This window comes from Emydura macquarii, unplaced genomic scaffold, assembly GCF_026122565.2.
Source record: "Emydura macquarii macquarii isolate MOO-44397 ecotype Brisbane River unplaced genomic scaffold, CSIRO-AGI_Emac_v2 contig_1045, whole genome shotgun sequence".
Classification (NCBI taxonomy): domain Eukaryota; kingdom Metazoa; phylum Chordata; order Testudines; family Chelidae; genus Emydura; species Emydura macquarii.
The window spans coordinates 2,596,564-2,621,357 of record NW_027131182.1 but is presented as its reverse complement, the minus strand read 5'-3'; the positions used below and the strand labels follow the sequence as shown (position 1 = coordinate 2,621,357).

Below are 24,794 nucleotides of genomic sequence, written 5' to 3'. Positions count from 1 at the left end.
TGATAGCTGCACTTTCACGATTATACCTGAGAAGCGTTACATTTTAAAATCATCTATGCAAAGCATTTAACTGAAGCAACATAAATTGCCATACAAAACCACAGGAGCTTCAGTTATTAATGAGACTTCCAGACACAACTGTGTACGTACATTAATCCCACACCTTGAGAAAAGGAACAGTTCTGTGCTGTCTTTAAATACCTTGTGGCATTCCATGTTGATATTAACTTATTCAGGATGAGGACCCCAATCCTGTTTCTTTTGAGGCCATTATGAGTTTTGCCTTCGGCTTCAGTAGGAGAAGGACAGGGCCCAGGGCTTGTACATCAAAGTTTCAGGCAAACTGATAACTAGTATCACTGGGAAAAAGCCTATCATACTGTGGTCCTTCTAACATAGGTGACGCCATGGGGCATTGGTGTGTCATTTGAATGGTATTCAAAAATCAACAGTAACTGTTCTTAGGAAAGTGCTTTTTTCTAACCCTGGACGAATCCAAATGTCCACTAACGTTAAAGTTTAGGGGTCAGATACTGCATGCCTTGTGCATCTCAAACTGAGTGTTTAGGGTACATAAAGAATGCAGGAATGTGTCTTACTGGGTGACTAGAGGAAGAAAAAAACTGCCTTGAAAGCACTCAGGGTTGGAAGCTTGTAAATAAATGATCATGGTATTGATATGTCTGAGTTTCTCTTTAGAAAGCCATAAATGTTCTCAATGTTTGATCTTTGAGTAAGTTGATGTGCATTATTCTTAATAAACCAGTCACTGTAATAGGTGTTAGCATGCAGAATGATTACAAATTAGTGCAAGAAGAGCAGATAATCTGTTGGATAGATCTTGATGCTTGTATCCTGTTGTACTGCACTAAAATGGACAAGGAACTGAAGTATCTCTGCTAGTCCATACAGCTTGTATGTATCATGGTGAATGCCAACATTAACAGTTAGAAGCAAGCAGGACTGAACTCATTCCTGTCTGTTACATCATGTACCTGTGACTATAGAGTCTGTTTCTTTAGTGATGAGGAAAGCTGCTTGCAACTTTACCTAGAACAGAAGATAGTGATTTGTTTTGTCTTTCCTAGTTCCCCCGTATTGTAAACCACAAGGTCTCTTACCAGGCATCAGTGTTCAGCAAATGCAAATTATACTGTATTCAAAAGAGGCCTTCACAAAGGAGAAAAAGAGAGGGGGAAATGCTGGTTAAATGTTCTCCATTTTCATCTTATGGAAACAAATCCTCCAACTCACTGGAGCAAACGTCTGTGTCTTCATGCTAATGGAACTTGGGCTATTACTAAAATAAATGTTTTGTTTTTTGTCAGTTTTAGGTGGGGGAAAAATGCAGACGGGGTCTCCTTAGTTTCATGCAAATTTGTTAATGATCTCATGTTCATTGACTCACGGTTTGCTGAAATCTTCTACCTTGTAATTTTTGCGTATTGTTTTTGTAGCTGTATTATGGTTGTGATAGAAAGCCTATCAATTGATGTAAGCCATAACTAAAACAGTAATCAGGGTATTTTTTTTTGTCTGTGTCACTGTGTTTGAAAGACAATTTAACAATCAAATAAAGCAGTCTAACAATTTCATTTGAAAAGCAAACCTTGCGCCACTTCTTGTTGTGCTTCCATACTATTTTGTGTCTCTTACAGTTCCTTGTCTCTGAACACAGAGGGCCAGAACTTTAGCTGGTGTAAACCAGCTTGTTAATGGAGGTTGAAGTCAATGGCAGATATGTCAATTTACACCATCTGAGAATCAGACACCATAGTGATTGGACCTTGAATGTTAAATACTGCAGTATTAAACAGCAGTCTTAAAATGCTCTGATTTGCAATCCACTCCTATCTATACATCTCTAATGAATTTGTCCCAGTATATCTAGGCTCCTTACACCAAATTATGAGTAACATCATTTCTGCCTGCAAATGGACCAGACCCTCCACTGCTCTCTTGTTTTAGACAATTTCTTAGGTGCAATTAATTCTTGGCGGTTGCTCTGTTCTAAGAGAAACTTTCTCAGGATGTTCTGTAGCTGCTGTTAATGAAGGAAATTTTGTAAAGAGGAGTCGTGCATCATGCTCCAAAAGTAGCAAAACTTGGTGTACTGATATTACGAGTGGTGTCCCTATATATTGGATCTATATCAGCAGAAGGCTTGGTTTCATTCTGATCCCTGAGGGGTGGGAATTATTAACCAAGGCTTTTCACCTGAGAGATTCTGGCCCTGGGGTCACCAAGAGTTCTAGTCTGGAAATTGTCAGTCTCAGCATCTCTCTTTCTCTCTCTGTCTCTCTGCACTGATAATACTCCCATCACTGCTGTTGCTAGGTACCATCTTGTTGAAGCCAGTTTGTTTACGTTAAATCAGACAACTCCAGCAGGTGCTATTTCTGTTATCTGCACAGAAGATTCTAAAAATCCCATCACACTTAGGAGTTAAGTGACACTGGGCAACCAAGGTTGCAGCCTATCAGTTTATCTGGGAGTTCATTTCAAGTGCTGCTTCACATGAGAGACCAAACAAAATTATTCCCATTCAGTGGGGAGAGCTGTATAAGGCACATTAACTAGATGAGCCTTTTAGTTGGCAATTTCCCATGCAGTGATCAGCCGTGAAATGGTTAACAATGGTTGGTTTGTTTTAAACGATTCTAATCAAGCCAAAAAGAGATTACCCGAAAGAGATGAATAAGGAAAGTTTACACATCCCACAATGCATCAGTTTATCTAATCTTTTCAGAACCAAAAGAATTAAAACACCAGTTTTCAAGGGTTTGTGAGAAGACAGAAAAATATACAAGAAGCCGCTAAGTTTTTTGGACATCAGAGATTTTCCATGCCCGTGGGTTTCTATTGCTCGAGGTTACAAGCAGCTGAAGTTAGGGACTGGTAATAGAAATGATGCCCTCTCAGTGTTAACTACCTGCTCCATTATGAAGAAGACTGAAATTGCTTTGGAGACGTAGCATTACGATGAATACCGGAGGAATCAGTGCTCATTCTTGCTGACATTAAAACTGATGGGTGAACTTCCTTCCTCCAGCTGCTTGTGATTATCGTTAGTGATTAGTCAATCAAGAAGAGGAAACACGGAGAGGGAAAGAATGAGTGGACAAACTTACTCTGTATGATATAATTGCAGTCTATCACGTTGCAGATCGCTCAGCTAAGCAAGCAGTCAGGGAATGGTTTATTTCCTTAACATCGCAGGATCTGCAAAGTGTCATCCTCTATAGCAGTGAATGGCCATCTCCATCAACGGGCAGTGGAGTTATTGGCTCAACCGATGGATTCAGGTCAGAAACTTCTCCCTCCTCCCACCAACATGGACCAGTTGGCTCTTGCTCACCACCAGCCCCATTGGAAGCGGCCTGGGAGCCTGTGTGTCCTTAAGGGGGCCAGGTCCCTGATCCTCCAGCCATTCCCTCCCACCTCCCCCAATGGGGACGCAGCAGGGGTGGAGAACCGGACACTGTTCACTTTGGAAAAAATTGCAAATGAGAGATTTTCTAAATGTGAGAGTGAGGTTGTGACTCCTCCTCTAGCTGCTCCTACCAGCACAGAAATGCCGCTGTGCCACCCTTACAGAGGCTCAGCCCTGCTCCTTCAGCCTTGGCTCTTCCATCTCCTGATCAGAGGCCATTTTACAGTGGTGACTCCTACCCGCAACTCAACAGTACTATCTTCCTTCCACCCCACCCCCCAACGCAGATAAGGGCTGTACTGGAAGGAGCTCAGATGCACAGTGGTGGGGGTGGTATAAATTCCTGTATAGAACAGACCACACTTGAACATGAAATAAGGGCATTCACATTTGTTTACATGCAGACGACCCTCTGCAAAAACATTTGGCACCACCAGAGGGCACGGGGAAGCTTGCCAAGGGGAAATGAGAAGACGAGGGGAGAAAAGGGGATAAGTACCTTTCTCTATCGATTTAATTTAGGTATTCCTGGAGCACGCATCCCCGTAGTATCTGAGTCCTAGTAATGGGGCTGAAATAAAGAAAATGAGAGAGGGTGGTTGTGGGGGAATTGCCTTGCCTTCATTTTGTTATATTTATGTAGAATAAACAAAATTAAAGTTAGCTTAAAGAAATAAGTGTTGTAAAGAAAGGCCCTAACTAGCAAATAAAAGAAAGGCCTTGAACATAATGAGTTGTAAGGCCAGAAGGAATGAGGTCAGGAGGAAGCCTGTTTCAAAGAATAACTAATGAAATAAGGGAAAGTTTCTAAAAAGAAGCCCCTCTCTCCCTCCCCCGACTGATAGGGCTGACTGCAGATGGTTTTAAATAAGACGAACAGGAGCTGTTTTTAAAAGAGCCAGCACTGGTCTTCCCACCCACATACCAGCGTTATCTCAAAACACAGGTCCTGTGTGAACCCAGGTGCAACGGGGAGGGAAAAAGATAGGGAGGAAGGGCCTTGGGGAGAAAGGTGGTTGTAAATCTTCGCTGGATTAAGACTGGAAATCCGGGTGAGCTGCCTCAGAGTGGTTTTTGGCGGACATCAGTAATCAGAAATGACATCACTTGTTTGTTAAAGTGTATCAAAAAGTAAACTCTTAAAGGGTTCATTGCTGAAATCTGCCTGACCGCATTGGAGCTGACTAACACGGGTCCAAGTAGCGATAGGTTTAGCCTGCTGGTAAGTATCTTGATCAAATGCTCATCAATGTTTTGTTACAGTTTGGATGTAGTAAATGTCTTATTATGTAGCCTTTTAAGGCATGTTTAGAGCACTTGTATACATACCATTTGGATGTAATAAAGGAATTTATTGTTAAATTAATGTTGTGAAAATAGCCTTCATAAATAATAATTATTCCAACAATTTCTTTGGTGTCACAATGATGTTATTGTATTGAATGACTTATGAGAGTAAGACCCTATTGTGCTAGTCACTGGACAAACACATAGTAAGAGATGGTCCCTGCTTACAGTCGAAATAGGCAAACAAAGGATAGGAGGGGAAGCAGTCTCAGAGAAGGAAAGTGACTTGCCCAAGGTCACACAGCAGGTCAGTTGCAGAGCTGGGACTAGAACCCAAGACTCTTGGGAGCACACCAGATACCTGAGCCACTGGACCAAACTGCCTCTTGCACCATTAGGGTATCTGAGATATTTCATAATTGAAAATCTGCTAGCTGTCCATTGCTTACTCTAAAATATTTCTTTCCCTTACTGTAATGTAGTGTGTCCATCACAGAGCTTGGACTGGTTGTCATGTGCACAGGTATGAAAGATACCACCATCTTCCCGGTGAAGTTGCGAGACTATGTCCATGCATGGTTTCTCTTTCTGAAGACAACAGCGTAAGACGGTGTCAAGCTTTGGGCATCAAATTCAATTTCTTGTTTACTTGTTTCCTCATCACCATTTTTAAAAGCACCTGTCCTTCTAAAATAGAAACAGACAAAATTATGAGTGGGACATGGAATCTCAAAGTTCTTGACAAACACTAATGGATGCAGTCTCACAAAAGTCATGCAAAACTAGTGAGCATTTTGATTTATGAACAGTGTAATAAGCAGCATTGACTGCTTTGACCTTGTGCTCCCTCATCTGTTTGTTCTTGCTGCCTTTTGATTTCTGTTTTAGGGCTTGTCTACCTGGGGACTTTTATAATCCAAATTAAACTAAAGGTGTGAATTTAAAATGGATCACTTAAACTACATCGAAACCCAGTGTAGACCTGTTATTCAGAATTAAAATGGCCTTAATTCAGTTTAGCTTGATTTAGGGCTTGTATACACAGTGCAGCAATGTACCCTAAATTGTGTGATTGTTTTGTGATTTCTAAATCACATGAATGTGTCGTGCACTAATTGGTCCATGTAGACCTTTCTGGTGCACCCTAAAAGCACCCTAGTGCTATTTAATGTAATACTGTTTGAAATGGGACTATGTTAAAGTGTACAGAATAACTTTTAGTATGCATCAGCAGGATCTACATGGACCAGTTAGTGCACAGCATGTGAGTGCACTTTAGAAATTACACCCATGTAGTAAGCATTGCTACACTATATAGACATGCCAGTAATTCACGTTGGAAGTGAATTAAACTAAATCAACTTTGGGCCATTTTAATTCTAAATGAGAGCATCCACACAGGGATTAAATGCAGTTTAACTAATCCACTTTACATTCACATCTTTAGTTAACACGGGTTAACTTTCCTGCGTGTCCCCGTGCAGACAAGCCCTTATATTTAAATTGTGGACTCTGTGGAGCTGGGAGCGACTTTTTGTTCTGTGTGTGCACAATGCCCAGCAACGCAGGACCTCTGATCATTTAATAAGGCCTTTACACTGTACTGTAATACAAATACATAATAATTATGCACATAATCCAGATCCAAAGTTTGCTGATGAGCCAGACTTGATATTCCTGATATTGATAGCAAGAAGAAGAAAACCTTAAAAATAAACCCTTTCTGGTTTTCTTCATACATCTTATAAAAGCAAAACAGGGCCCAAATACTTTTTTTTCCTTTGAAGATCATCTTTATGTTTGTTTTGTGGAAGGAGAATATAAAGTGGAAAGTATATATATCTTGTTCCCAGTCACTTTTTGTTGAAATGCAATAGCTTCTTGGAGAGAAAACACGTGCAGTTTCTGCGTCCCCGCCTGGACTTGCAGTAAAGTTTATGGAAGTATGAAAAAGTCATTCCTGCTTTTCACAGAGCTGAATATGGTAAGTGATCCAGCTTTAAAGTCTAGAAGCATCTGCCTGAAGCTTCACTGAGTGTTTTCATTTCACTGCCTGCCTCCTTCCATTTGATGAAATTGTGGGCTAGAGTCAAGCTGATCTAAAGGCCTTGCAAACAAAAGAAGTTAATCTTAGTAACATCCAGTGTCCTTCAGAGCATGTTGATTCCCTTTAAGAAATGCCAAGACACTGACTTCAGCCTCATGGGTTTGTGAATTATTTACCAGCTGTGATGCCCTGTACAAATATTTGTCCAGCTCTTGGATACTTCAGTGAACCCCGTATGGTCTGTAATGCAAGTTCACAGCAAGAGTAGTGTCATTGCCAATGCTTTCCATCACTGGCTTTTCTAAAAGAAAGCAAAGCTATTTTTACTGGAAGCGGGTATAGTAGAAAGAGGGAAAACTCTTATCTTACCTGTGAATTTTCGTTCTAGGCCCCTTCCATGGCAGACAGTCTTCACAATGGGGCATTCCCTGCCTCCACTGCAATTGGGGGCAGACCAGATCTTTGCTCAGAGCATGGGTTTAGGTCCACCCCTCGGGAAGAACTCTGCAGAATGACAGCTTCTAAAGTGCAAAAATACTAACTATATACAAATTTAAAAGTCAAACCATTTGCAGCAGAGCCTTGACATTGAATTTAGGGATTTCCTGGAGGAAGATCTTCCCTTTCAAACTACATAACAAGCATACAATAGCAGAAACTAATCCTGGACCTAATGCAATCCTCTGAGAAAGGGGTCAGACTGTCTGACATAGAGAGTCCTAGAGGGAAAATTCACAGGTAAGACAGAATTTTCCCTCTCTTGTTCTTCTCTATGTCAGTCTTCACAGTGGGATGTAGAAAGCAGTAAATCTTCCCTAGGAAGGGGGGATTAAATTTTTCCATGTAGGATTGAAAAAGGAATCTAAGAATTACTAGGACACCCTATTCCATAACAATCTTGTACCAAATGCAGGGTGAGGATGTCGATTCTATAGTGTTTGAGAAAACATGGTTAGAGGACCCTGTAGTCGCCTTGCAGAACTCCTCATAAGACTTCAAGACTGAGCTTGATAAATTTATGGATGGGATGGTATGAGGGGACTGCCTACAATGGCACGTGGCCCATCAGCAACTGCCAGTAGCAAGATTCCCCAACAGACAGAGGTGGGACACTAGAAGGGGAGGGCTCTGAGTTACTACAGAGAATTTTTTCCTGGGTATCTACCTGTTAGGTCTTGCCCACATGCTGATCACCATATTTGGGGTCGGGAAGAAATTTTCTCCTGGGTCAGATTGTCAGAGACTCTAGGGTTTTTTGTTTTTTTTTGTCTTCCTCTTCAGCATGGCGGTCACTTGTAGAAGCTTAGAGTTACAAACACCAGAGTCACAAACTGATAAGTCAACCACACACCCCATTTGCAACCAGAAGTACACGAGCACACAGCAGCAGAGAAAAAATGAAAAAAAGCAACTACTACAGTGCTGTGTTATATGCAAATTACTAAAAAATAACGGGAAAGTTTAAAAAAAGACTTGACAAGGTAAGGAAACTGTTTCTGTGCATGTTACATTTAAATTAAGATGGTTAATAGCAGCATTTTTCTTCTGCATAGTAAAGTTTCAAAGTTACATTAAGTCAATGTTCAGTTGTAAACTTTTCAAAGAACCACCATAACAATTTGTTCACAGTTAGGAACATTTTAGAGTTATGAACAGCCTCCATTCCCAAGGTGTTCATAACTCTGAGGTTCTCCTATAGTGTCGGTGGTGGATTCTCTGTAACTTGAAGTCTTTAAATCATGATTTGAGGACTTCAGTAACTCAGCCAGAGGTTAGGGGGTCTGTTACTGGAGTGGGTGAGGTTCTGTGGCTTGCTATGTGAAGGAGGTCAGATGATCACGATGGTCCCTTCTAACCTTAAAGTCTATGAATCTATACCTGTGATCTCTCAACTCAGAAAATTGCTCCTGTTTTCTCTAAGTGTATCCCAATGAGCGAAGCTGCACCTGAAGCCTTGAATGTCCCTGCTATATACACCTTTATTCGCCCTGTAGTAGGCCCCAGCCTGTGCAAACGACTGAGCTGTGGCTCTGGTTACAAGACAGTGGGCTCCTGCCATGGCTGACCCAGGGTTTTATTCTTGCCAGGAAGAAGGGACCAAACTGGGTGTTTGTTACCCAGGACTCCCGCCTCCCCCACTGCCCTGAATGAACCCGGCAGGGCCGCAGCTTGGCTGCCTGGGCTCTACCTGCCCAGCTGAGGCCTGTGTTATCCTGGAGCCAGGGGGATTTGTGTGTTGCAGTTGGGGTTGTGTGTGTGTGTGTGTGAAGGCAGCTGGCTCCCCCCGGGCTGCCCGCCCTCAGGTCGCTGTGGGGCTGGGGGAAGCAGCAGAGGCAGGAACAGGGGCCGTCAAACGCACCGTGTGAGAACGGGTCAGCCACAGAACCCGGCCCGCAGCCAGCGCCCCGCCGGCCACGGCAAGGCGGCAGCAGCCGAGCCGAGCCGAGCCAGGGCTGAGTCTGAGCGAGGAGGCAGCTCCGGGGCGGGCCCTGGCCGGCCCCACCCCGCCGCGTCCTTAGCAACGTCGCCGCCGCCAGCCAGGTGTGTGTGTGTGTGTGTGTGTGTGCACCCCCTTCCCTCCCCTCCCCCCGATAGGTGAGTGTGTGTGTGTGCGCACCCCTCTCCCTATCCCCGATAGGTGTGCGTGCGCGCACCCCCTTCCCGCCTCTCCCCCAGTTGTGTTTGTGCACTCCCCTCCCGACAGGTGTCTGTGTGTGTGTGAGAGACTTCCTACCCTCCCCCCCCCCGACAGGTGTGTGTGCACCCCCTTCCGTCCCCTCCCCCCAACAGGTGTGTGTGTGCACTTCCTCCCTCCCTCCCTCGTTTCCCCTGCACAGACATGTGTCTGCACCCCTCCCCCTCCCCAAAAGTGTGTTTGTATCCCCCTCTGCTTCCCTCCAGGCAGGTGTGTCTACACCCCCCTCCCCCCCTCAGGACAGGTGTGTCTGCACCCTCTCCTGTGATGGGTGTTTCTGCACCCCCTCTTCTTCACCCCCACAGGTTTCTCTGTGCTCCCGCCCTCCTGACAAGTTTGTCTGCACCCCATCCTCCTCTTCCCCCTGAAAAAGGTGTGTCTACACCTCTCTCCTCCCCTCACAGTTGTGTGTGCGCCCCCTCCCCTCTGACAGGTGTGTTTGCACCTTCCCTCCCCCCAGAGACAGGTGTGTCTGCACCTCTCTGCTTGGCAGGTTTGTCTTCACCCCTCCCCCCCAACAACTTCATCTGTACCCCCTTCCTCTCCTATGACAGGTGTGTCTGCACCCCCTCCTCTACACCTCCCACTCAAAGACAGGTGTGACTTTACCTCCCCTCCCCATAAAGGTGCCAAGTGTATCTGCTCCCCTTCTCCCATCCCAGTAATGATGCCAGGTTGCATCACGTCCACCCAATAATGGTGGCCTCTGTGTCTGCAATTCCCCCAAACATTGGTGTGACATGTATCTTCTGTAACTCCCTGTCCTCAAATAATGGTGCCTGGTTTGGGAAACGCTCCCTTCTGCCATAAGGGTGCTAGGTGTGTTTAAACCCCTTCTGCCCAAAACATGGTACCAGCCAGATGTGTCTGCAACACACACAATACATGCCCCTGAGTAGTGTGGGGTGCGTCTACAGCCCCTCGTCCTACTACTGGTGCCTGGGAGTTGTTTCCTTTACGGATATCTTCCATTGTCTATAGTGGTAATATCTTTGTGAATACTTAGTTTAAGTGTGGGTCTTGTCATTTCACTAATGCAGGAGAGGTACTGATCCTTCAGGAATTTAAACAAGATCCTGCCCCTGCCAAGATTTGCTGGCTCTCTCACCTGTGATCAACTGGACACTAGCTGAAAATGCCAACCCAAATGCAGTATTATAACTCCTCTCCTTCAGTGACAGGGATTCTGCATCCCCAAACTGCACAGTGTGCATTTGAGAACATGAGGCCCAGAGACCCATATCCCAGTCATACTGCACCACGGATACAACCCGCAACAGGTAAGTGTGTGTACTGAAATCTATCCGGTAACTACTGTGTGCTCTGATTGCATCTCTTTGGTTTATTCTGTGGCTGGGGAAACAATTTACATGTAACGTCTGAAGGTTGTGTTCTTCTGTCAGTGCACATTTAAACTTCTGAAGTGTACACATACAACAACAAGAAAAGCAGATCCCTTATATTGTAAACATCCTTCTATAATGGAAACACCATAATATGCAGGTTAGCAGAACCAACACTAACTCTTTTTAATATACACTCAATTGTGCATTCATTTACCACAAATGCATGCTCAAATTGTATATCTGCAGGAGCAAATGGCCAGTTACAAGCACACATGGCCATTTAAGTATGTAAAAATACTTGATCTGTGTATGCAGTCATGAAGTTTGTGCACAATTGCACACCCTTGTGTGCACATTTTGAAAACCAGGCCTTACGTGGCTTTCCCACAGTCACACAATATATTAGTGGCAGAGCTGAAAAGGCTACTCCAGAGCAATGTTCCCGGTAAACCATGTGTGTGGCCGTGCAGCAATCTTGTGTCTACTGCACATGTCACGTTGCGGGGAGTGTGGCTGGCACCCAGGTCCTGCTCTGCATTCTGGGCCCTCAGCTTGCCAGAACCCATGGTTCATCTCGGCACTGGGGACTGGGAAGCAGGACGGACCTCCAGTAGGGGTGGGTAAGGAGCAGAGTGGGGAAGGCAGGGGCTCCTTGGGAGGTGGTGGGTGTAGAGGCTCATGGGGGAAAGGCAGGTGTTCCTGTGTGTTTAGTGACCTGGCAACAAGGGAGGACTGTGGCCCCAGGTGTGGAGAAAGAGGCTTTTGACTGTAGGGTAGCTATAGCAGGCGCAAAGCCTTTGCTACCTGCCTCACCCCTGTTGCTGCTTAAGGGATTGTACATCCTCACAAGAGCATTGTGTGTCCACCTTATGGTCCGTGAGCCATTGTGAGTCTCCCCTCCCAGCCTGGAGAGGGACAATTAATAAATAATACAGGGAGGTATGAGTCTGATCACTAGTCTTAACAGTTCTCTCTTGTGTCTTGCTGTTTCCATATTATGAGATTAAGCTTTAAATCTTTTAAGAAACTTGCAACTGTATAAACCAATGTTTCTGTTAGGCTATCATCACCGATCTGTTTCTCTGCCACTTCTGGTGCTTAAAGTTTCACTGAGATGAAGGATTATTTTATTTTGCTTTAATGTTGCTGTATCTATAATGCTGTTATATAAATCAGTGGTGTGTCCTTGCTTGGAATACTGTGTTCCGTTTTGGCTCCCTGTGCTAATAGATATAGGAGTTCAGAAATAGGTGATAGAAAATATTTGGAAGAGTGGAGAGACCTCGGTATGAGGAGACATGAGAAGATTGGGTCCCTTTAATTGAGAGAAGAGATGAGTCAGAGGGGACATAACAGAAGTATGCAAAATAATAAATAGTATACTTCCATACAGTGGGTGCTCCTATTTATCTTTTCAATAGTACAAGAACAAGAGGACCTTTAAATTGAAAAGACAATACATTAAAAATCTCATTTTAGCCTGGTCATCTTTATAGTCTAAGTGTGCTATACTATAAATACAGATGTTTTCTTCTTGGTGCATAGTGGTAGCAACACAGTGGTGAGTTAGATCAGTATAAGAAGTCTTTAAAAAAAAAAAAAAAAAAAAAGTGTAAGCTTGCCAAAGGACAAGATTGTAGTGTCCAGTGCAGTTTGTAGCCTGCTCAGTACAAAGAAAAATTAGAGGAAACGTTGCTCAAGAATCCTGACTCCCCTTCCTCTTCCTTGATGCTCAAACCTCTTTCCTGGTGTGGTCAAGGATAAAAATAACAAGCCTGGTAACAGTAAAAAAAATTCTGCAGTTTGAACTCAGTAGGCTCTTATACTCGCCTACATTGCTGAAGGTAGGGTCAAGCCCAAAGCCCAAAATAGAATTAAATGTACTGTGTTTTTAAAGTTGAAATGTACCACAAGGAAGTAACTAGTGCTGAGCATGGCTAGGTGCTGTAGTGATACAGTTGAGGTCTGTTGTGTTGACATCGTGTGGAGGAAGGATGATTGTGCTACAGTGAGACGTGTTCATCAGGAATGATAAAAGATTTAGAAAACCTGACCTAGGAGGAAAGGTTTAAATAAGCTGGGCATGTTTTGTCTTGAAAGAAGAAGACCGAGGGGGCAGCTGGTAAGTCTTCAGATGTGTTAAGGGCTATTGTAAAGAGGATGGTCACCAACTGTTCTCCATGTCAACGGAAAGTAAGACAAGAAGTAAGCAGTTTAATCTTCAGCAAGAGAGATTTCTGTTAAATGTTAGGGAAAAAACTTTCCAACCATAAGGGTAGTTAAGCACTAGAACAGGCTTCCATGGGAGGTTGTGGAATCCCTGTCACTGGAGGCTTTTAAGAACAGGTTGGATAAACATCTGTCTGAGATGGACTAGGTATATTTGGTCCTGCCTCAGCGCAAAGGGGATGGACTAGATGGCTTCTTGAGGTCCTTTCCAGTCCTACATTTCTATGATTCAGTGATTACTCTACTTCCTGCTCTATGGCACTTCTTCTCTTTTTTATTTATTTCCATATATTTCTTCCACTTCTTAAGATATGAGTTCTGAGGAGATTCTGAGTTCCTCTTGCTTCTGTGTACTTATGCAATCTCTGGTTTACTCGCACGTGGACTTATAGTTACTCTAATGAAAGAAAAGAGTCTTTATTTTTAAGAGAATTCCATAGTTATGAGAATGGATACCTGCTGTACTTTGTCTGTCCAGTGGGTCCCCTTGAATGTTGATACTGCACTCATCTTCTTCAGCTTCTCTTCTGCACTCTGTCCCAATGGATGTGTACCATGATGCCCCTGACTGCATAGTCATTGGCAACAGTGGCATAACAGGGGCCTCGAGGGCCCTGCTGCAGGAATAGGTTAGAAACCCTCTCCCCTGGCCTCCTCATCCTCCACCCCCTGCAACCTTTCCCCAGGCTGGAGCCACTCAGCTCAACCACAAGAGGACTGGGCTCCCCTCTCCCAGCCCCTCATGCTCCCACTCACACCCCCTGCCTGGTCCCCAGCAACACCTGCACTTCCCAGTTCACTCCACACACTTTTCCATATAAGCCCCTTGCCGCTGAAGTGGTGACCACCGTGCACTTTGAAGGAAAATAATTGTCTGCTTGACTATAGTCACTCCATTTTTGCAGCTTCTTTGTTTATAAAGCAAGGCCGTTTCACTCTGTGCACAGATCATAACAAGTTCTTAAGAATGCAAAAAAAAAATAAGCCTCAACTAAATTCAGCAAGCTCTGCAACCTTAATAGATAAATTGTAGTTAGCTGCAAAACATCTGTAAAAATATCTTATAAATAATAATATAGACCAATAGTTATAAAAAAAATAAGTTTGTGCCCTTGTAAAAAAAATATGTATAGTCTTGTCATACATGTTTAAGTAGCAATAAAGTATAAAACTGTCTGTAATTCTTTGTTCAAAGTCTTTTTCCACTGTCCACTTGTGGGCTTGGGAATTGACCTTCTGCAAAATAAACTCTTTTAAAAACTGTCCAGCCTAAAATCCTGTGTAAGTCTCTTATCAGTGCAAAGTAACAAACCACACTTAAAATCTTTTTCCAACAATTTGGCGACTCCGCCGGGACTCCTTGCTTGCCACCCCCAAGTTCTGCACCAGCCAATGCCGCAGCCGGCACTAAAGTGAGTTCACCACAAAGGCTTTTAGACTGAAGTTAAAACTCAAAAAAAAGGCTGTAAAGCAGTTGAGACCCTTTGCAGTCTCACAGTCTCCAAGAAATTCAGGTACCTGTATGTTTTGTGTGTTATTTTTTTCTATTCTTTGTTAGTTGTTTTGTGTTGTATCTGCCAAGTTTTCTTAAAAAATTCCAAAACGGGCACCCTAGCACTGTCCTTGACAGTGGCCATGCGCTGAGCCTAAAAGTTCATAAACGCAAAAGTCCTGAGTGGCACAAAGTTCTTTCGTGCACAGAATCTCCTCAGCCTTTCTATCTAGTTTGTCTAAAACCAATTATCAGGTCCCTCCCTAGTCTCTCTAAACACTGGGCACACAGGCTGACCTATCTGCAGGCAGTCCAGCTAGTCCGAGGCAAGTCCTCTAAAGCCAAAAACGCTGTGTGGCGGATTTTTCCATTTCCCGCACAGAGACCATAACCGTATATCATTCTGTGTTTTTGCTTCTAATTTTAATATCTTAATATCCAACAAAACTTTTATTGCCCATATCACCCTCAATCTGCAAAAGCAATAAAAAAACAAAATAATGTTCTAAAAAATAAACTAGCCAAAATTTGCCATAAAACCAGCCTCAAATAGCCAAATGCCCTGCCTTTAGCCCTTATAAGTATAAAATCATCATGTAACAAAAAAAATTAAACTATCACCACACAAAATCCTAATAAGCTGACCCATAAAGCTTTTTAACTCTCCACCAGTATCAACTCACCTAATAAATATTAATTTAGCTAATAAAACTAATTTAACTTATTGTCACACATTAATAAAGTGTGTTAAAGCTTTTCGTTCACAAGTCCAAAAAGCCCTTCCCTAAAACCCTCAAAAAGCATGTCACAATCTACAGCCCAATAATTAAATTCACATAAAAGTCCACCAAAAAAAGACAGCCCTAAAACCACATTAAAAAAGCCCACTCCAAGTACTTCTCACCACCAACACTGCTGTAAAATGCCAAAATTACCAGTCCTAAATACATGCCTCACACTGTAAAAAAACCTCTGCACCTGTAACGACAAGGTCAGTAAAACAAAGTGCAAGTGCTTGTAACCTCTCCCCTGCTCAAAAAAGAAAAATTTGCCACTCCAAAGCAAAAAAAATTTAAAACCACTCCAGAGCAAAGAGGATATACCACAACGTCATCTCTACCACCTCAGGAAAAAAGACTTAAAACTCCCCCAAATCACTAGTTCCCTAAATAAATATAGCTAATAATCTTCTAAATATTCTGTATTAGCCTTATTTAAATAACTTTCTTTTAATCCAAATTCCTAATTAACAGTACACCTGTCAAAAAAAATCCCCAAAGTCCATAAAAAAAAAACCCAACAACCTAATAACTTTAAAATACAATTAAAACCCAAGCAACTAAACCATAAAAAACAACGCTTCTTAAACTATACTAACATTTTTATAATTAATTAATCAACTACAAACAAATTTAAATGTGTCTAACTGTTAAATTTGCAGTCATGTTCCCTTGCATTTTAAACAAAGTATACCCTTAGTTCTAATTGTGTTAAACACCACACGTATAGTACAAAAAGTTACCATTCCTTTTCCTAACAAAATACATCCACCTAGCTTATAAGTCCCCCAAAAAATACTGCTTTAAAGCCAACCAATCCATGTGAAAAAAAATTGCACTTCACAAAAGTATAAAAGTTAGTTATAGCACTTATAACTATACCTTTACTATTAACTCCACAAAATATGTAGCCCTAAATAAAAACTCGTTTAAAAATTATTTTTCCTACCCCCTAAATATTAGCTATTATAACATTCATTTAATGCAAAGTTCTTTAATTTATTTATAAAATATATAAGTTTAATAGACCATTATTTTATTTGTAAAAATAAGGCCCATAAAAAATTATCCCTGTAATAAAAAAACTCCTGCTACATCAATGCTATTGCCCCTGCCATTAAGCACACACCCACACTACCCCAGGGCAAGCTCCAAAACCAAAAAGCAATCACCGAAGCCCAACAATATTAAAGTATCACCTTGCCCCAGCTTAAAGTTGCATACGCTGTCAAAAAATAAAACACATTGCTAAAGTACTTAAAACAATAGCCAATGCCACTACCCAAAGTTCTAAAAACATAGCGACTAAAATAGGTAGTATCTGACAAATAGTTCTATAAAACCAGATAGCCCTTAACTTTATCTTAGCAAGCAAAAAAAAAAAGTGTGCAATAATTAATAATACCTGTTGTTCTTATGTAAATAAATCTAGCAAAATAAAAACCAATGCACGTAACATTTTTCAAATTGCATCACTATTCCATAACATTTCCCAAAATAATACTTCATAAAGTTTCACAAATCTATTTCATGCCTTAACTTCATGGCTACCAAATTTATCCTAGCTTAAATAATTATTTATAAGTATAATTTGCTTTATTGTTATTCTTGCCTGTTGTTGTTTTCAATATTTAAGCACGCTACGTTCTGTGTGTTTTACCTTCACCCAGTTTTTTAAAAACCAAAAATAGCCACTATGCAAATAGTCACCCAAATTAAAATTGCTAAAATTAAGCTAAAAGTAAATCAAGCTTATCATAAGTAAGCCACACTAGTAATACAGTATAACTCAAAAAAAAAAATTAAAAAAAAAAAATTGTCTGCTTAACTATAGTTACTCCATTTTTGCAGCTTCTTTGTTTATAAAGCAAGGCCGTTTCACTCTGTGCACAAATCATAAAAAGTTCTTAAAAATACAAAAAAAAATAAGCCTCAACTAAATTCAGCAAGCTCTGCAACCTTAATAAATAAGTTATAATTAGCTGCAAAACATCTGTAAAAATATCTTATAAATAATAATATAGACCAATAGTTATAAAAAAAATAAATTTGTGCCCTTATAAATATATATATATATATATATATAGTCTTGTCATAAATGTTTAAATAGCAATAAAATATAAAACTGTCTGTAATTCTTTGTTCAAAGTCTTTTTCCACTGTCCACTTGTGGGCTTAAAAATTAACCTTCTGCAAAATAAACTCTTTTAAAAACTGTCCAGCCTAAAATCCTGTGTAAGTCTCTTATCAGTGCAAAATAACAAACCACACTTAAAATCTTTTTCCAACAACGTCTAGGTGGTGGCCAGGACAGAGACCAGAGGCTACCCAGACAGCAGGGCCTATGGGGGCTGAAGTCTCAACAGCACTGACGTTTGTCACCAGGAGAAGCTAGGATCTTATGCACACAGGGAATGGGGAGGGGGCAGAAGGGCTTCTCTGGCAACCCAGAAGGGGGTCACTATCTGCTTCTCTGCCGGTTTGGTCTCCATAATCTCATGAGCCCTGGCACTACTGCACCTTTTGCACCATTCAAGCTATGCCACAGGTTGGCAGAGATTGAACCTGGTGTAGCAGAGAAAGAGAGCCTGGAGCACTGGGCCTGGTGCAAGGCCTGATACCTGAACCAAAGGCAGAGTAGGCCTGGCCTGGGCAAAATAACAACACACTAGATTTTTATGTAAATATATTTCAGAAGGCTAGTACAGATACCTCCCAGTCTAGTACAAGATGAGATGGTTTGACAGAACAATGAATAGGGAGGTTTTGTCGGAGATATCAGGAACAAGGGGAGGTAATAAACTGGTGTCATGAAGTATGTAAGTGGTACGTAAGTGGTGTATGCCAGTTGTTTGTCTCTGTCTATAAATGTCGGGATACCTCACCTTGATCCTTTGTGTGGTGACTGAGCCACTCCTTGCCACAGAGCACTAATGTGTTAGTGTACCTGTAACCATGGAGCCGGGCGCGAGGGCTGTGCCTTGAGGGCACTAAACCTGGCCGATTGCCTTGATCACCAAACTGCCTGTGGTCTGTCTTTCTGAGCAACATTGAGGTCTGCTGAATAAGCAGTGTACATTATCTGGTAGTCCAAGGACAGAAGCACTGAGCAGCCTGAACAGTATTACTGAGGCAACGGCATTTCGGCTTTCAGCACTTAACAACATTTGGGACCTCTGAATCTAAAAACCTGAGCTTCTACTGCTAACAGGATCAAGGCGAGGTCTGTTAGCCTAAAGGCTGTAATGCACCAGTCACTACAGGGGAAGAGAGAGCCACACTGTGTAAGGCTGGGTTACACACGGCCCGTTTTGTGTTGGCCAAGATTGCAGCCACCACATCAGGGACTGAACTGGGGAACCCCCAGAGCTAAACCCCTGAGTCTTGACTGCTTTAGCTGAAGAGCCAGACTCTGTAGCTGGGGGCGGGGGCTTTATCAGACTCACAAATTACGTGGATTGGGCACCGAGGAGGACATGTAACCCAAACTGATGTGTGTTACACCCCTAATACCCTCCAGTCCTAGCTCACCAAGCCATTCACTCTCTGCATACATGTCTCTCTTAAGGACTCATCTCTTTCACAAAACGTATGGTGTTTTTCTTCGAGGTGGGGAATGTCATCTGTAACTTTTAGAAGTTATACAACATTACTCATGACTGTTTGATTCGGATTAGGATTCCAGTTCAGAGATGTTTCACCTCAGCGGGACAGACCCATTTGGAATGACCCTCGCAACAAATCAGAAGCTTTCGCTAAGTCCCTCCGGAGATACAGAGTAAGCTTGAATCACAGGCCTGTTGAATCTGTGCTGAGCAGAAAAGCACCTTTTGCAGGTAAGTAAATATTTCTGTATCAGTTGACAAAGTAAGACTACTAATGATCTGATGATTCCCTGGCTGGGATAGTCTGAATGAGATATTAAGAATTAAATCTACTGAAAATCTTTGTAAAAGGTGCAGATTTTGACTGTGGGTTTGAATGTGCCTGTTGTTAAATAAAATAAATCCTGCTGACATCACTGCCAGTGACCTGTACCTGATTAAGAGAAACGTGTACGGAAGGATTTCAGAAGACTTAGTACCAGTGGCCACATTTCTGAAGCAGTACAGTAGGTCCTGGGTTCTCTGATTCTCAGACATTTTAATACTATGCACACTTTCAGTCACTTGCAATTGCTTTGCCTTCAATATGCTCCAAAATTCTTTGTGTAATTTTTCATGGCACTTCAGGGGAGATGCTGAGGAAAATGGTGCAAAGATAACCGAGTAAGTCCTTAGAAGACTGGAGACTTGCAACAGGAGGTGGTTCATTAGCTGCACATACTTTATTCTGCCCAGATTTTTATACTGTGCCTATCACTTTAATATCATAGAAGCCTTATGTAAATGCTTATGGTCCATTGTGACTAGCGGTAGGAAGGTGGATCCCTGCCTATAAGCCGAGAACTTCAGCAGTAGATCAAAAACTACTATTCATCCCAGACTGTAAAGCCAGTTTACCTGTTAATCCTTTTGTATTATTTAGAAATTCCTTTAGCAATGAATTCTCAGACGCACTGTGAGCTAGTTCTGAGCTGTTGTCACAAAGAGCAGTCTGATTGACATACATACGCCATTGACTTGGCTATAACTGGATTTCTGTGATTTTTGCTTTTCATTTTTAAGACATTTATCAAACATCTTTAAAGCCTTTATTATTTATATGGTTAGGGCTCAGTTTTGAAAGGTGCTAAATCATTTCTGCTCCCATAGGGAGACCAGGCCCTTTGTAGCTTGTGACCCTGTCTACACTTACCTCCGGGATTCGGCAGCAGTCAAAGGGAGTTACACAAGCTATGCAAAAAACTTGCGTAACTCCCATCGACTTCTGGGCTCCTGTTCTGCGCGCCGTCTTCACTGCACTGTGCTACTTGCGAAGGTGGTTTTAGTAATTCGATTTCTGGATCGACTGAGCGGGTCTTCACTGACCGCTCAGTCGATCCAGAGCAATCGATCTGACGGCGGCAAAGGTAGCCGTAGCCTGCATATATTTCATCCAGTATAAAATAAGCTATTTTGATCATGTGCAAATTTTCCTTGAGATTGCTGATGAGCTTTGTCTTCCTAAATTAATTAGTTCTATGAGTAGGAAGCTTCATTTTTATCATGAGAAGATTTAATTTCTGAGGAAAAGTGAACTTAATTATTCTCACATTAAACATCTGAAAGACTGTATGCAGTGTTGTTGTAGCCATGTCGGTCCCAAGATATTAGCGAGACCAGAGGGGTGAAGTAATATCTTTTATTGGGCCAACTTCTGTAGGTGAGAGAGACAAGCTTTTGAGCCACATGGAGCTCTTCTTCAGCTGAGGAAGAGCTGTGTGTAGCTGGAAAGTTTGTCTCTCTCAGCAACAGAAGTTGGTCCAGTAAAAGATATTACTTCACCCACCTTGTCTCTGGAAACTTTTTAGACCTTTTTAATTTGTTTCTATTGTCATCAAACAGACAGAATTCAACTTTCTCTACAAGAAAGAGGATGTTATAGGTAAAAAGACAAAATAGGGTGTGATAGTTCTTTGCCAATACAATTACAATTAATCAATATTTCTTAATTTCCATTACCTAGCCATTTTATAGATGCATTAATAATACCAACAGAAAAAAAATAATTGCAGAAGAGTGATTAAGGAAACTGTGGGATTTGCTCTCTGTAGTCCTTTAAAAAAATCCCATTTACTATTTTTGTAATCCAGACACACGTCATCAAATGTAGAGATGCTGTGTTATTGTCCTAAACTAGTAACCTATAAAATAACATAAAAACATGTTCTTATATACTTGCTATAAAATGCCTTTTATTTATTCTGTTTCTGTAGCCCGAACTTTAAGTGCTGGATTGAGTGGTCATCGGTATAGAAATGGTTGTGTTGATGTGCTGCCACAATATAGTTCAATGAATGATCCCCACTTGATTGACTACTATGCCAGAAAGTTTGGATTGTGGGTGAACAACAAGAGTCTTCCAGTTGTATGTACTGTTTATTTTTCTGTTCCACGATAGTAGGCAGCAGAATATGCATTTATATAACCTTTCACCGTGAAGAATTCCAAAGCTTTTAACACCCTTGTGTGTATATAATATATACAAATATAACATTCACTTCATGTATTGCTGAAATGCAGCCACTTCTGGAGTGAAATGTTTAACTCAGGCAATCACATAGTAAAATAATACAGTGTCTAAGCTTTAGGAGGACTTTAAGCAAGCAGAATGTAATTACCAAACTGGAATTTGATCAAGATGCACAGTAACACTTGTGCTGTTGCAAAAAATGTGCTGTGAGATCTTTAATAGTCACTTAAGTAGTCAGTATGTCAGACGTCCATTTGAACTTCAGTACCATACTTTTTCAGCTGATTTTGTAAAATAATAATACACCTATGTCATCCTATTTAACATTAGATTTTGTACTTTCAAAGTAGTGTATCACATAATTTATTAGACAAGTGAGAGAATAGAAATTCTATTTATGCCAAGGACTCCAAATGTTTATAAAAACAGCCAAGCCCAACTTGCTTTATTTGTATATACAAAACAATCTCCCTTCTCCCCCCACAACCAAAAAAAAAAAAAAAAAGAACCCTATACAAAAAGCCAAAACAAACTATAAGGATTCTCAGCAATAATTTTTCTTCTCTGTTTTTACATTTCTTAAGCCTGATCACATGAAGAGACATCACCAAAGTGCATCCCAATACAGGTATGAGAGTGCTGGTACCAGATCCAGTTCTGCAGTTCATGGCAAGGTGCTATATAAAGTCACTGTGAAGACAGGAGATAAAAGAGGTGCGGGAACTGATGCCAGGGTAAGAACATTTTAAAAGTCTAGGCCTCCAAACTGATAGGATCTTTTCTCTTTATATTTAGCAATATTGAAAAATAATCCACAAATATAAATCTGATTTACATCTGCTATAAAACTTCAGCTGTTTAAAAATCAATTACTGGAGGTTTCAAAATACAAATCATCATTTTCTGTACTTGCTCTTTAATACTAATGTGGCTGTAATTCATACCTGTTTCTAAAGTGGATCTTTCAGAGGCCATTAAAACAAGAGTTACTGATACCTATTAATCTGAACCAATTTTCATTCTGTCACTCTGGCTGGGGGGACCCATTAATCAGTGTTTATCATTTTCTACTGAATAATTTCTTAAATAACCATAATCACAATATAAAGGCAGGAGGATTACAGGTTCTGTTTGCTGTGAAGGAGACCAGATGCTTGATGAAAGTATCCCACTTACTCATCTGTAACTTATGTAAACTAAGTCTGAATTAGCTAGGTTCCTACAGATTCCTTATTACCTCTTTTTTAAACCCAGTATACCAGGCATAAACTCTGCATAAGAAAACTGAACAAGATTCCCCTTAGAACTCATCGGGTTTCTTATCTTTTGAACAGCTAACCAGCTCTCTGCTAATTGACAGAGGGCTTACCTCCATGCTGAGCTTAATGGCTTGTTCATTGGCAGTGCAGAGAGTTACCACAGCGTAAATGGGCCCTGATGATTGAATATTCTAGCACTTCTGTGTTGGCTTTCTGTTCAGTGATCTCAAACAGCTTTACAACATTAATGAACTTAACCTTACAACCTAGCTGTGAGGTAGTTATTAATGTACCCAGTTTAGACTTTTTTGGGTGGGAGAAGGGATGGATGGAGGCAGAGAGAGGTTTAAGGGCTTGATTTTTTTTTTTTTCAGAGGCACTGAGCACCCACAAATCCACTAAAGATCGGTGGGAATTGATCGGTCCTTATCTCTTATGAAAATCAGGCCACTTATTTAGGGTCTAATTATTGATATGGGACCCTAACCTTAAGCACCAATTTTTGAAAACCATGGTTTAAGAGACTTTCCTGGGGTCACATGGGAAGTCTTTGATGGATCTTGTGCCTGTATCTTTAACAGAAGACTGCCTCTCCTCTCCCAGAATAGGACTCTTATTAAGAGTTGGATTTATTAAGCTAAGTATTGTTTATGGTGTAAAATTACATAACATTTACAATCCTCTAAAGGGGTGAGAGTAAAAGAGAGTCGTGTGTTCCCCCTCTGGATCACACCGGTATGTGCAGAGCTCCTATCAACACTCCTTGGCTAAAAGAAAACATCACTTTCTCACAGACCCCACCTGAGAGCCCTGCTGTAGTCTTAAAAGATTAAAAATTAAATCAATGGCCCTATTTTCAAAAATGCATGAGCCTATTACTCATATATTGAGCATGAAAAAATGTATACGTAAGTGTGTGTAAATTGCACATGCATTATTGCACTTGCACCGTCAAATTGGATCTCAGTGATCGTTTGGGTGCACTAAAGGTAAAATTCCCTCAAGCACCCAAATCTGACTTCCAAAAGAGACTTGGGTACTTAGGCTTGCTCTACACTAGAAAATTATGTCGGCATAATTACGTCATTCAAGGGTATGAAAAATCCACAGCCACGAACTAGTTAAATCAACCTAAGTCCCTGTGTAAACAACACTAGGTTGATGGAAGAATTCTTTTATCTCCCTAGCTACTGCCTCTCAGGGAGATAGATTACCTGCCCTGACAGGAGGTGTTCTCCTGTTGGCGTAGGTAGTTTCTATGTTGAAGTGCTACAGTGGCACAGCTGCAGTGCTACAGCCGTGCCACTGTACTGTTTCAAATGTAGACAAGCCCTTAATATCCAAAGTCCTACTGAAAATGAATGGAACTTGGGCGCTTTTTAAAATTTTTACCTGACTGGTTGATTTGCATTCATGGTGGTAGTAATTGCACATGCAAATTAAGCACACATTTTTAATGTGCAGTTGTATGTGAACATTTTTGAAAGCCAGGTCTTCAATCTGTTCCACACTCATAATATGTTTTTAATAATGGATTCATGTCTATTTAGCTCTTTAATCTTAATGAATGTGTGTTAGAGATCTTAACATTTTTCTCACTACTATCTTTCCTATGATTGTTTCCTCTCTCCCTGCCTCAGAATGATATTTTTAGACTTCAGAACAGAAATCTGATATTCTTGGCGTGCTTGTGTATTTAAATTATATAATTGATTGGATGATTGTGATTAGACAGGGGTAACATAGTCAATACAGGTTCTGAAATATTTTTTTCCTGAAGCAGAAAAAAAGACACGTGTGAGGATTAAAGGCAGAAATTACTTTAATCTTAGGCTCTAAACCTGCAAACACTTAACCACTGATTTAGCTCTGGTGATATAAGGGTTTGCATTGGGTATAGTGGCCCTGCTCCCGTGACCAGAGTTAAGCGGGTGTACTGCTGCTTACACAATCAGGAGCTTAGGAGAATGCCTCTTGTTCTCTAGCTGAATAGCTGTTGATTTGGAGACTAAGAGGCAATGGTTGATTTTAACAGTTTTTAAACAAAGATGTAACGATTACACACAGAAAAAAATCCTAATGCTTTGCAGTTACATAACAACTTCCACTTGAG

At 41.2% G+C, this 24,794-nt stretch overlaps 1 protein-coding gene across 1 annotated transcript in view; it reads left to right on the top strand.

The window, feature by feature from the left end:
• Positions 1–10,597: 10,597 nt before the first annotated feature.
• The window catches only part of LOXHD1 (lipoxygenase homology PLAT domains 1), a 264,458-nt gene continuing 250,261 nt past the window's right edge, over positions 10,598–24,794 (top strand). Inside the window, exons 1-4 of the mRNA XM_067545371.1 lie at positions 10,598–10,742; positions 18,986–19,144; positions 21,166–21,317; positions 22,007–22,156. Of these exons, the coding sequence (XP_067401472.1) occupies positions 10,598–10,742; positions 18,986–19,144; positions 21,166–21,317; positions 22,007–22,156 (606 nt within the window). The remainder of the gene's footprint in view (positions 10,743–18,985; positions 19,145–21,165; positions 21,318–22,006; positions 22,157–24,794) is intronic.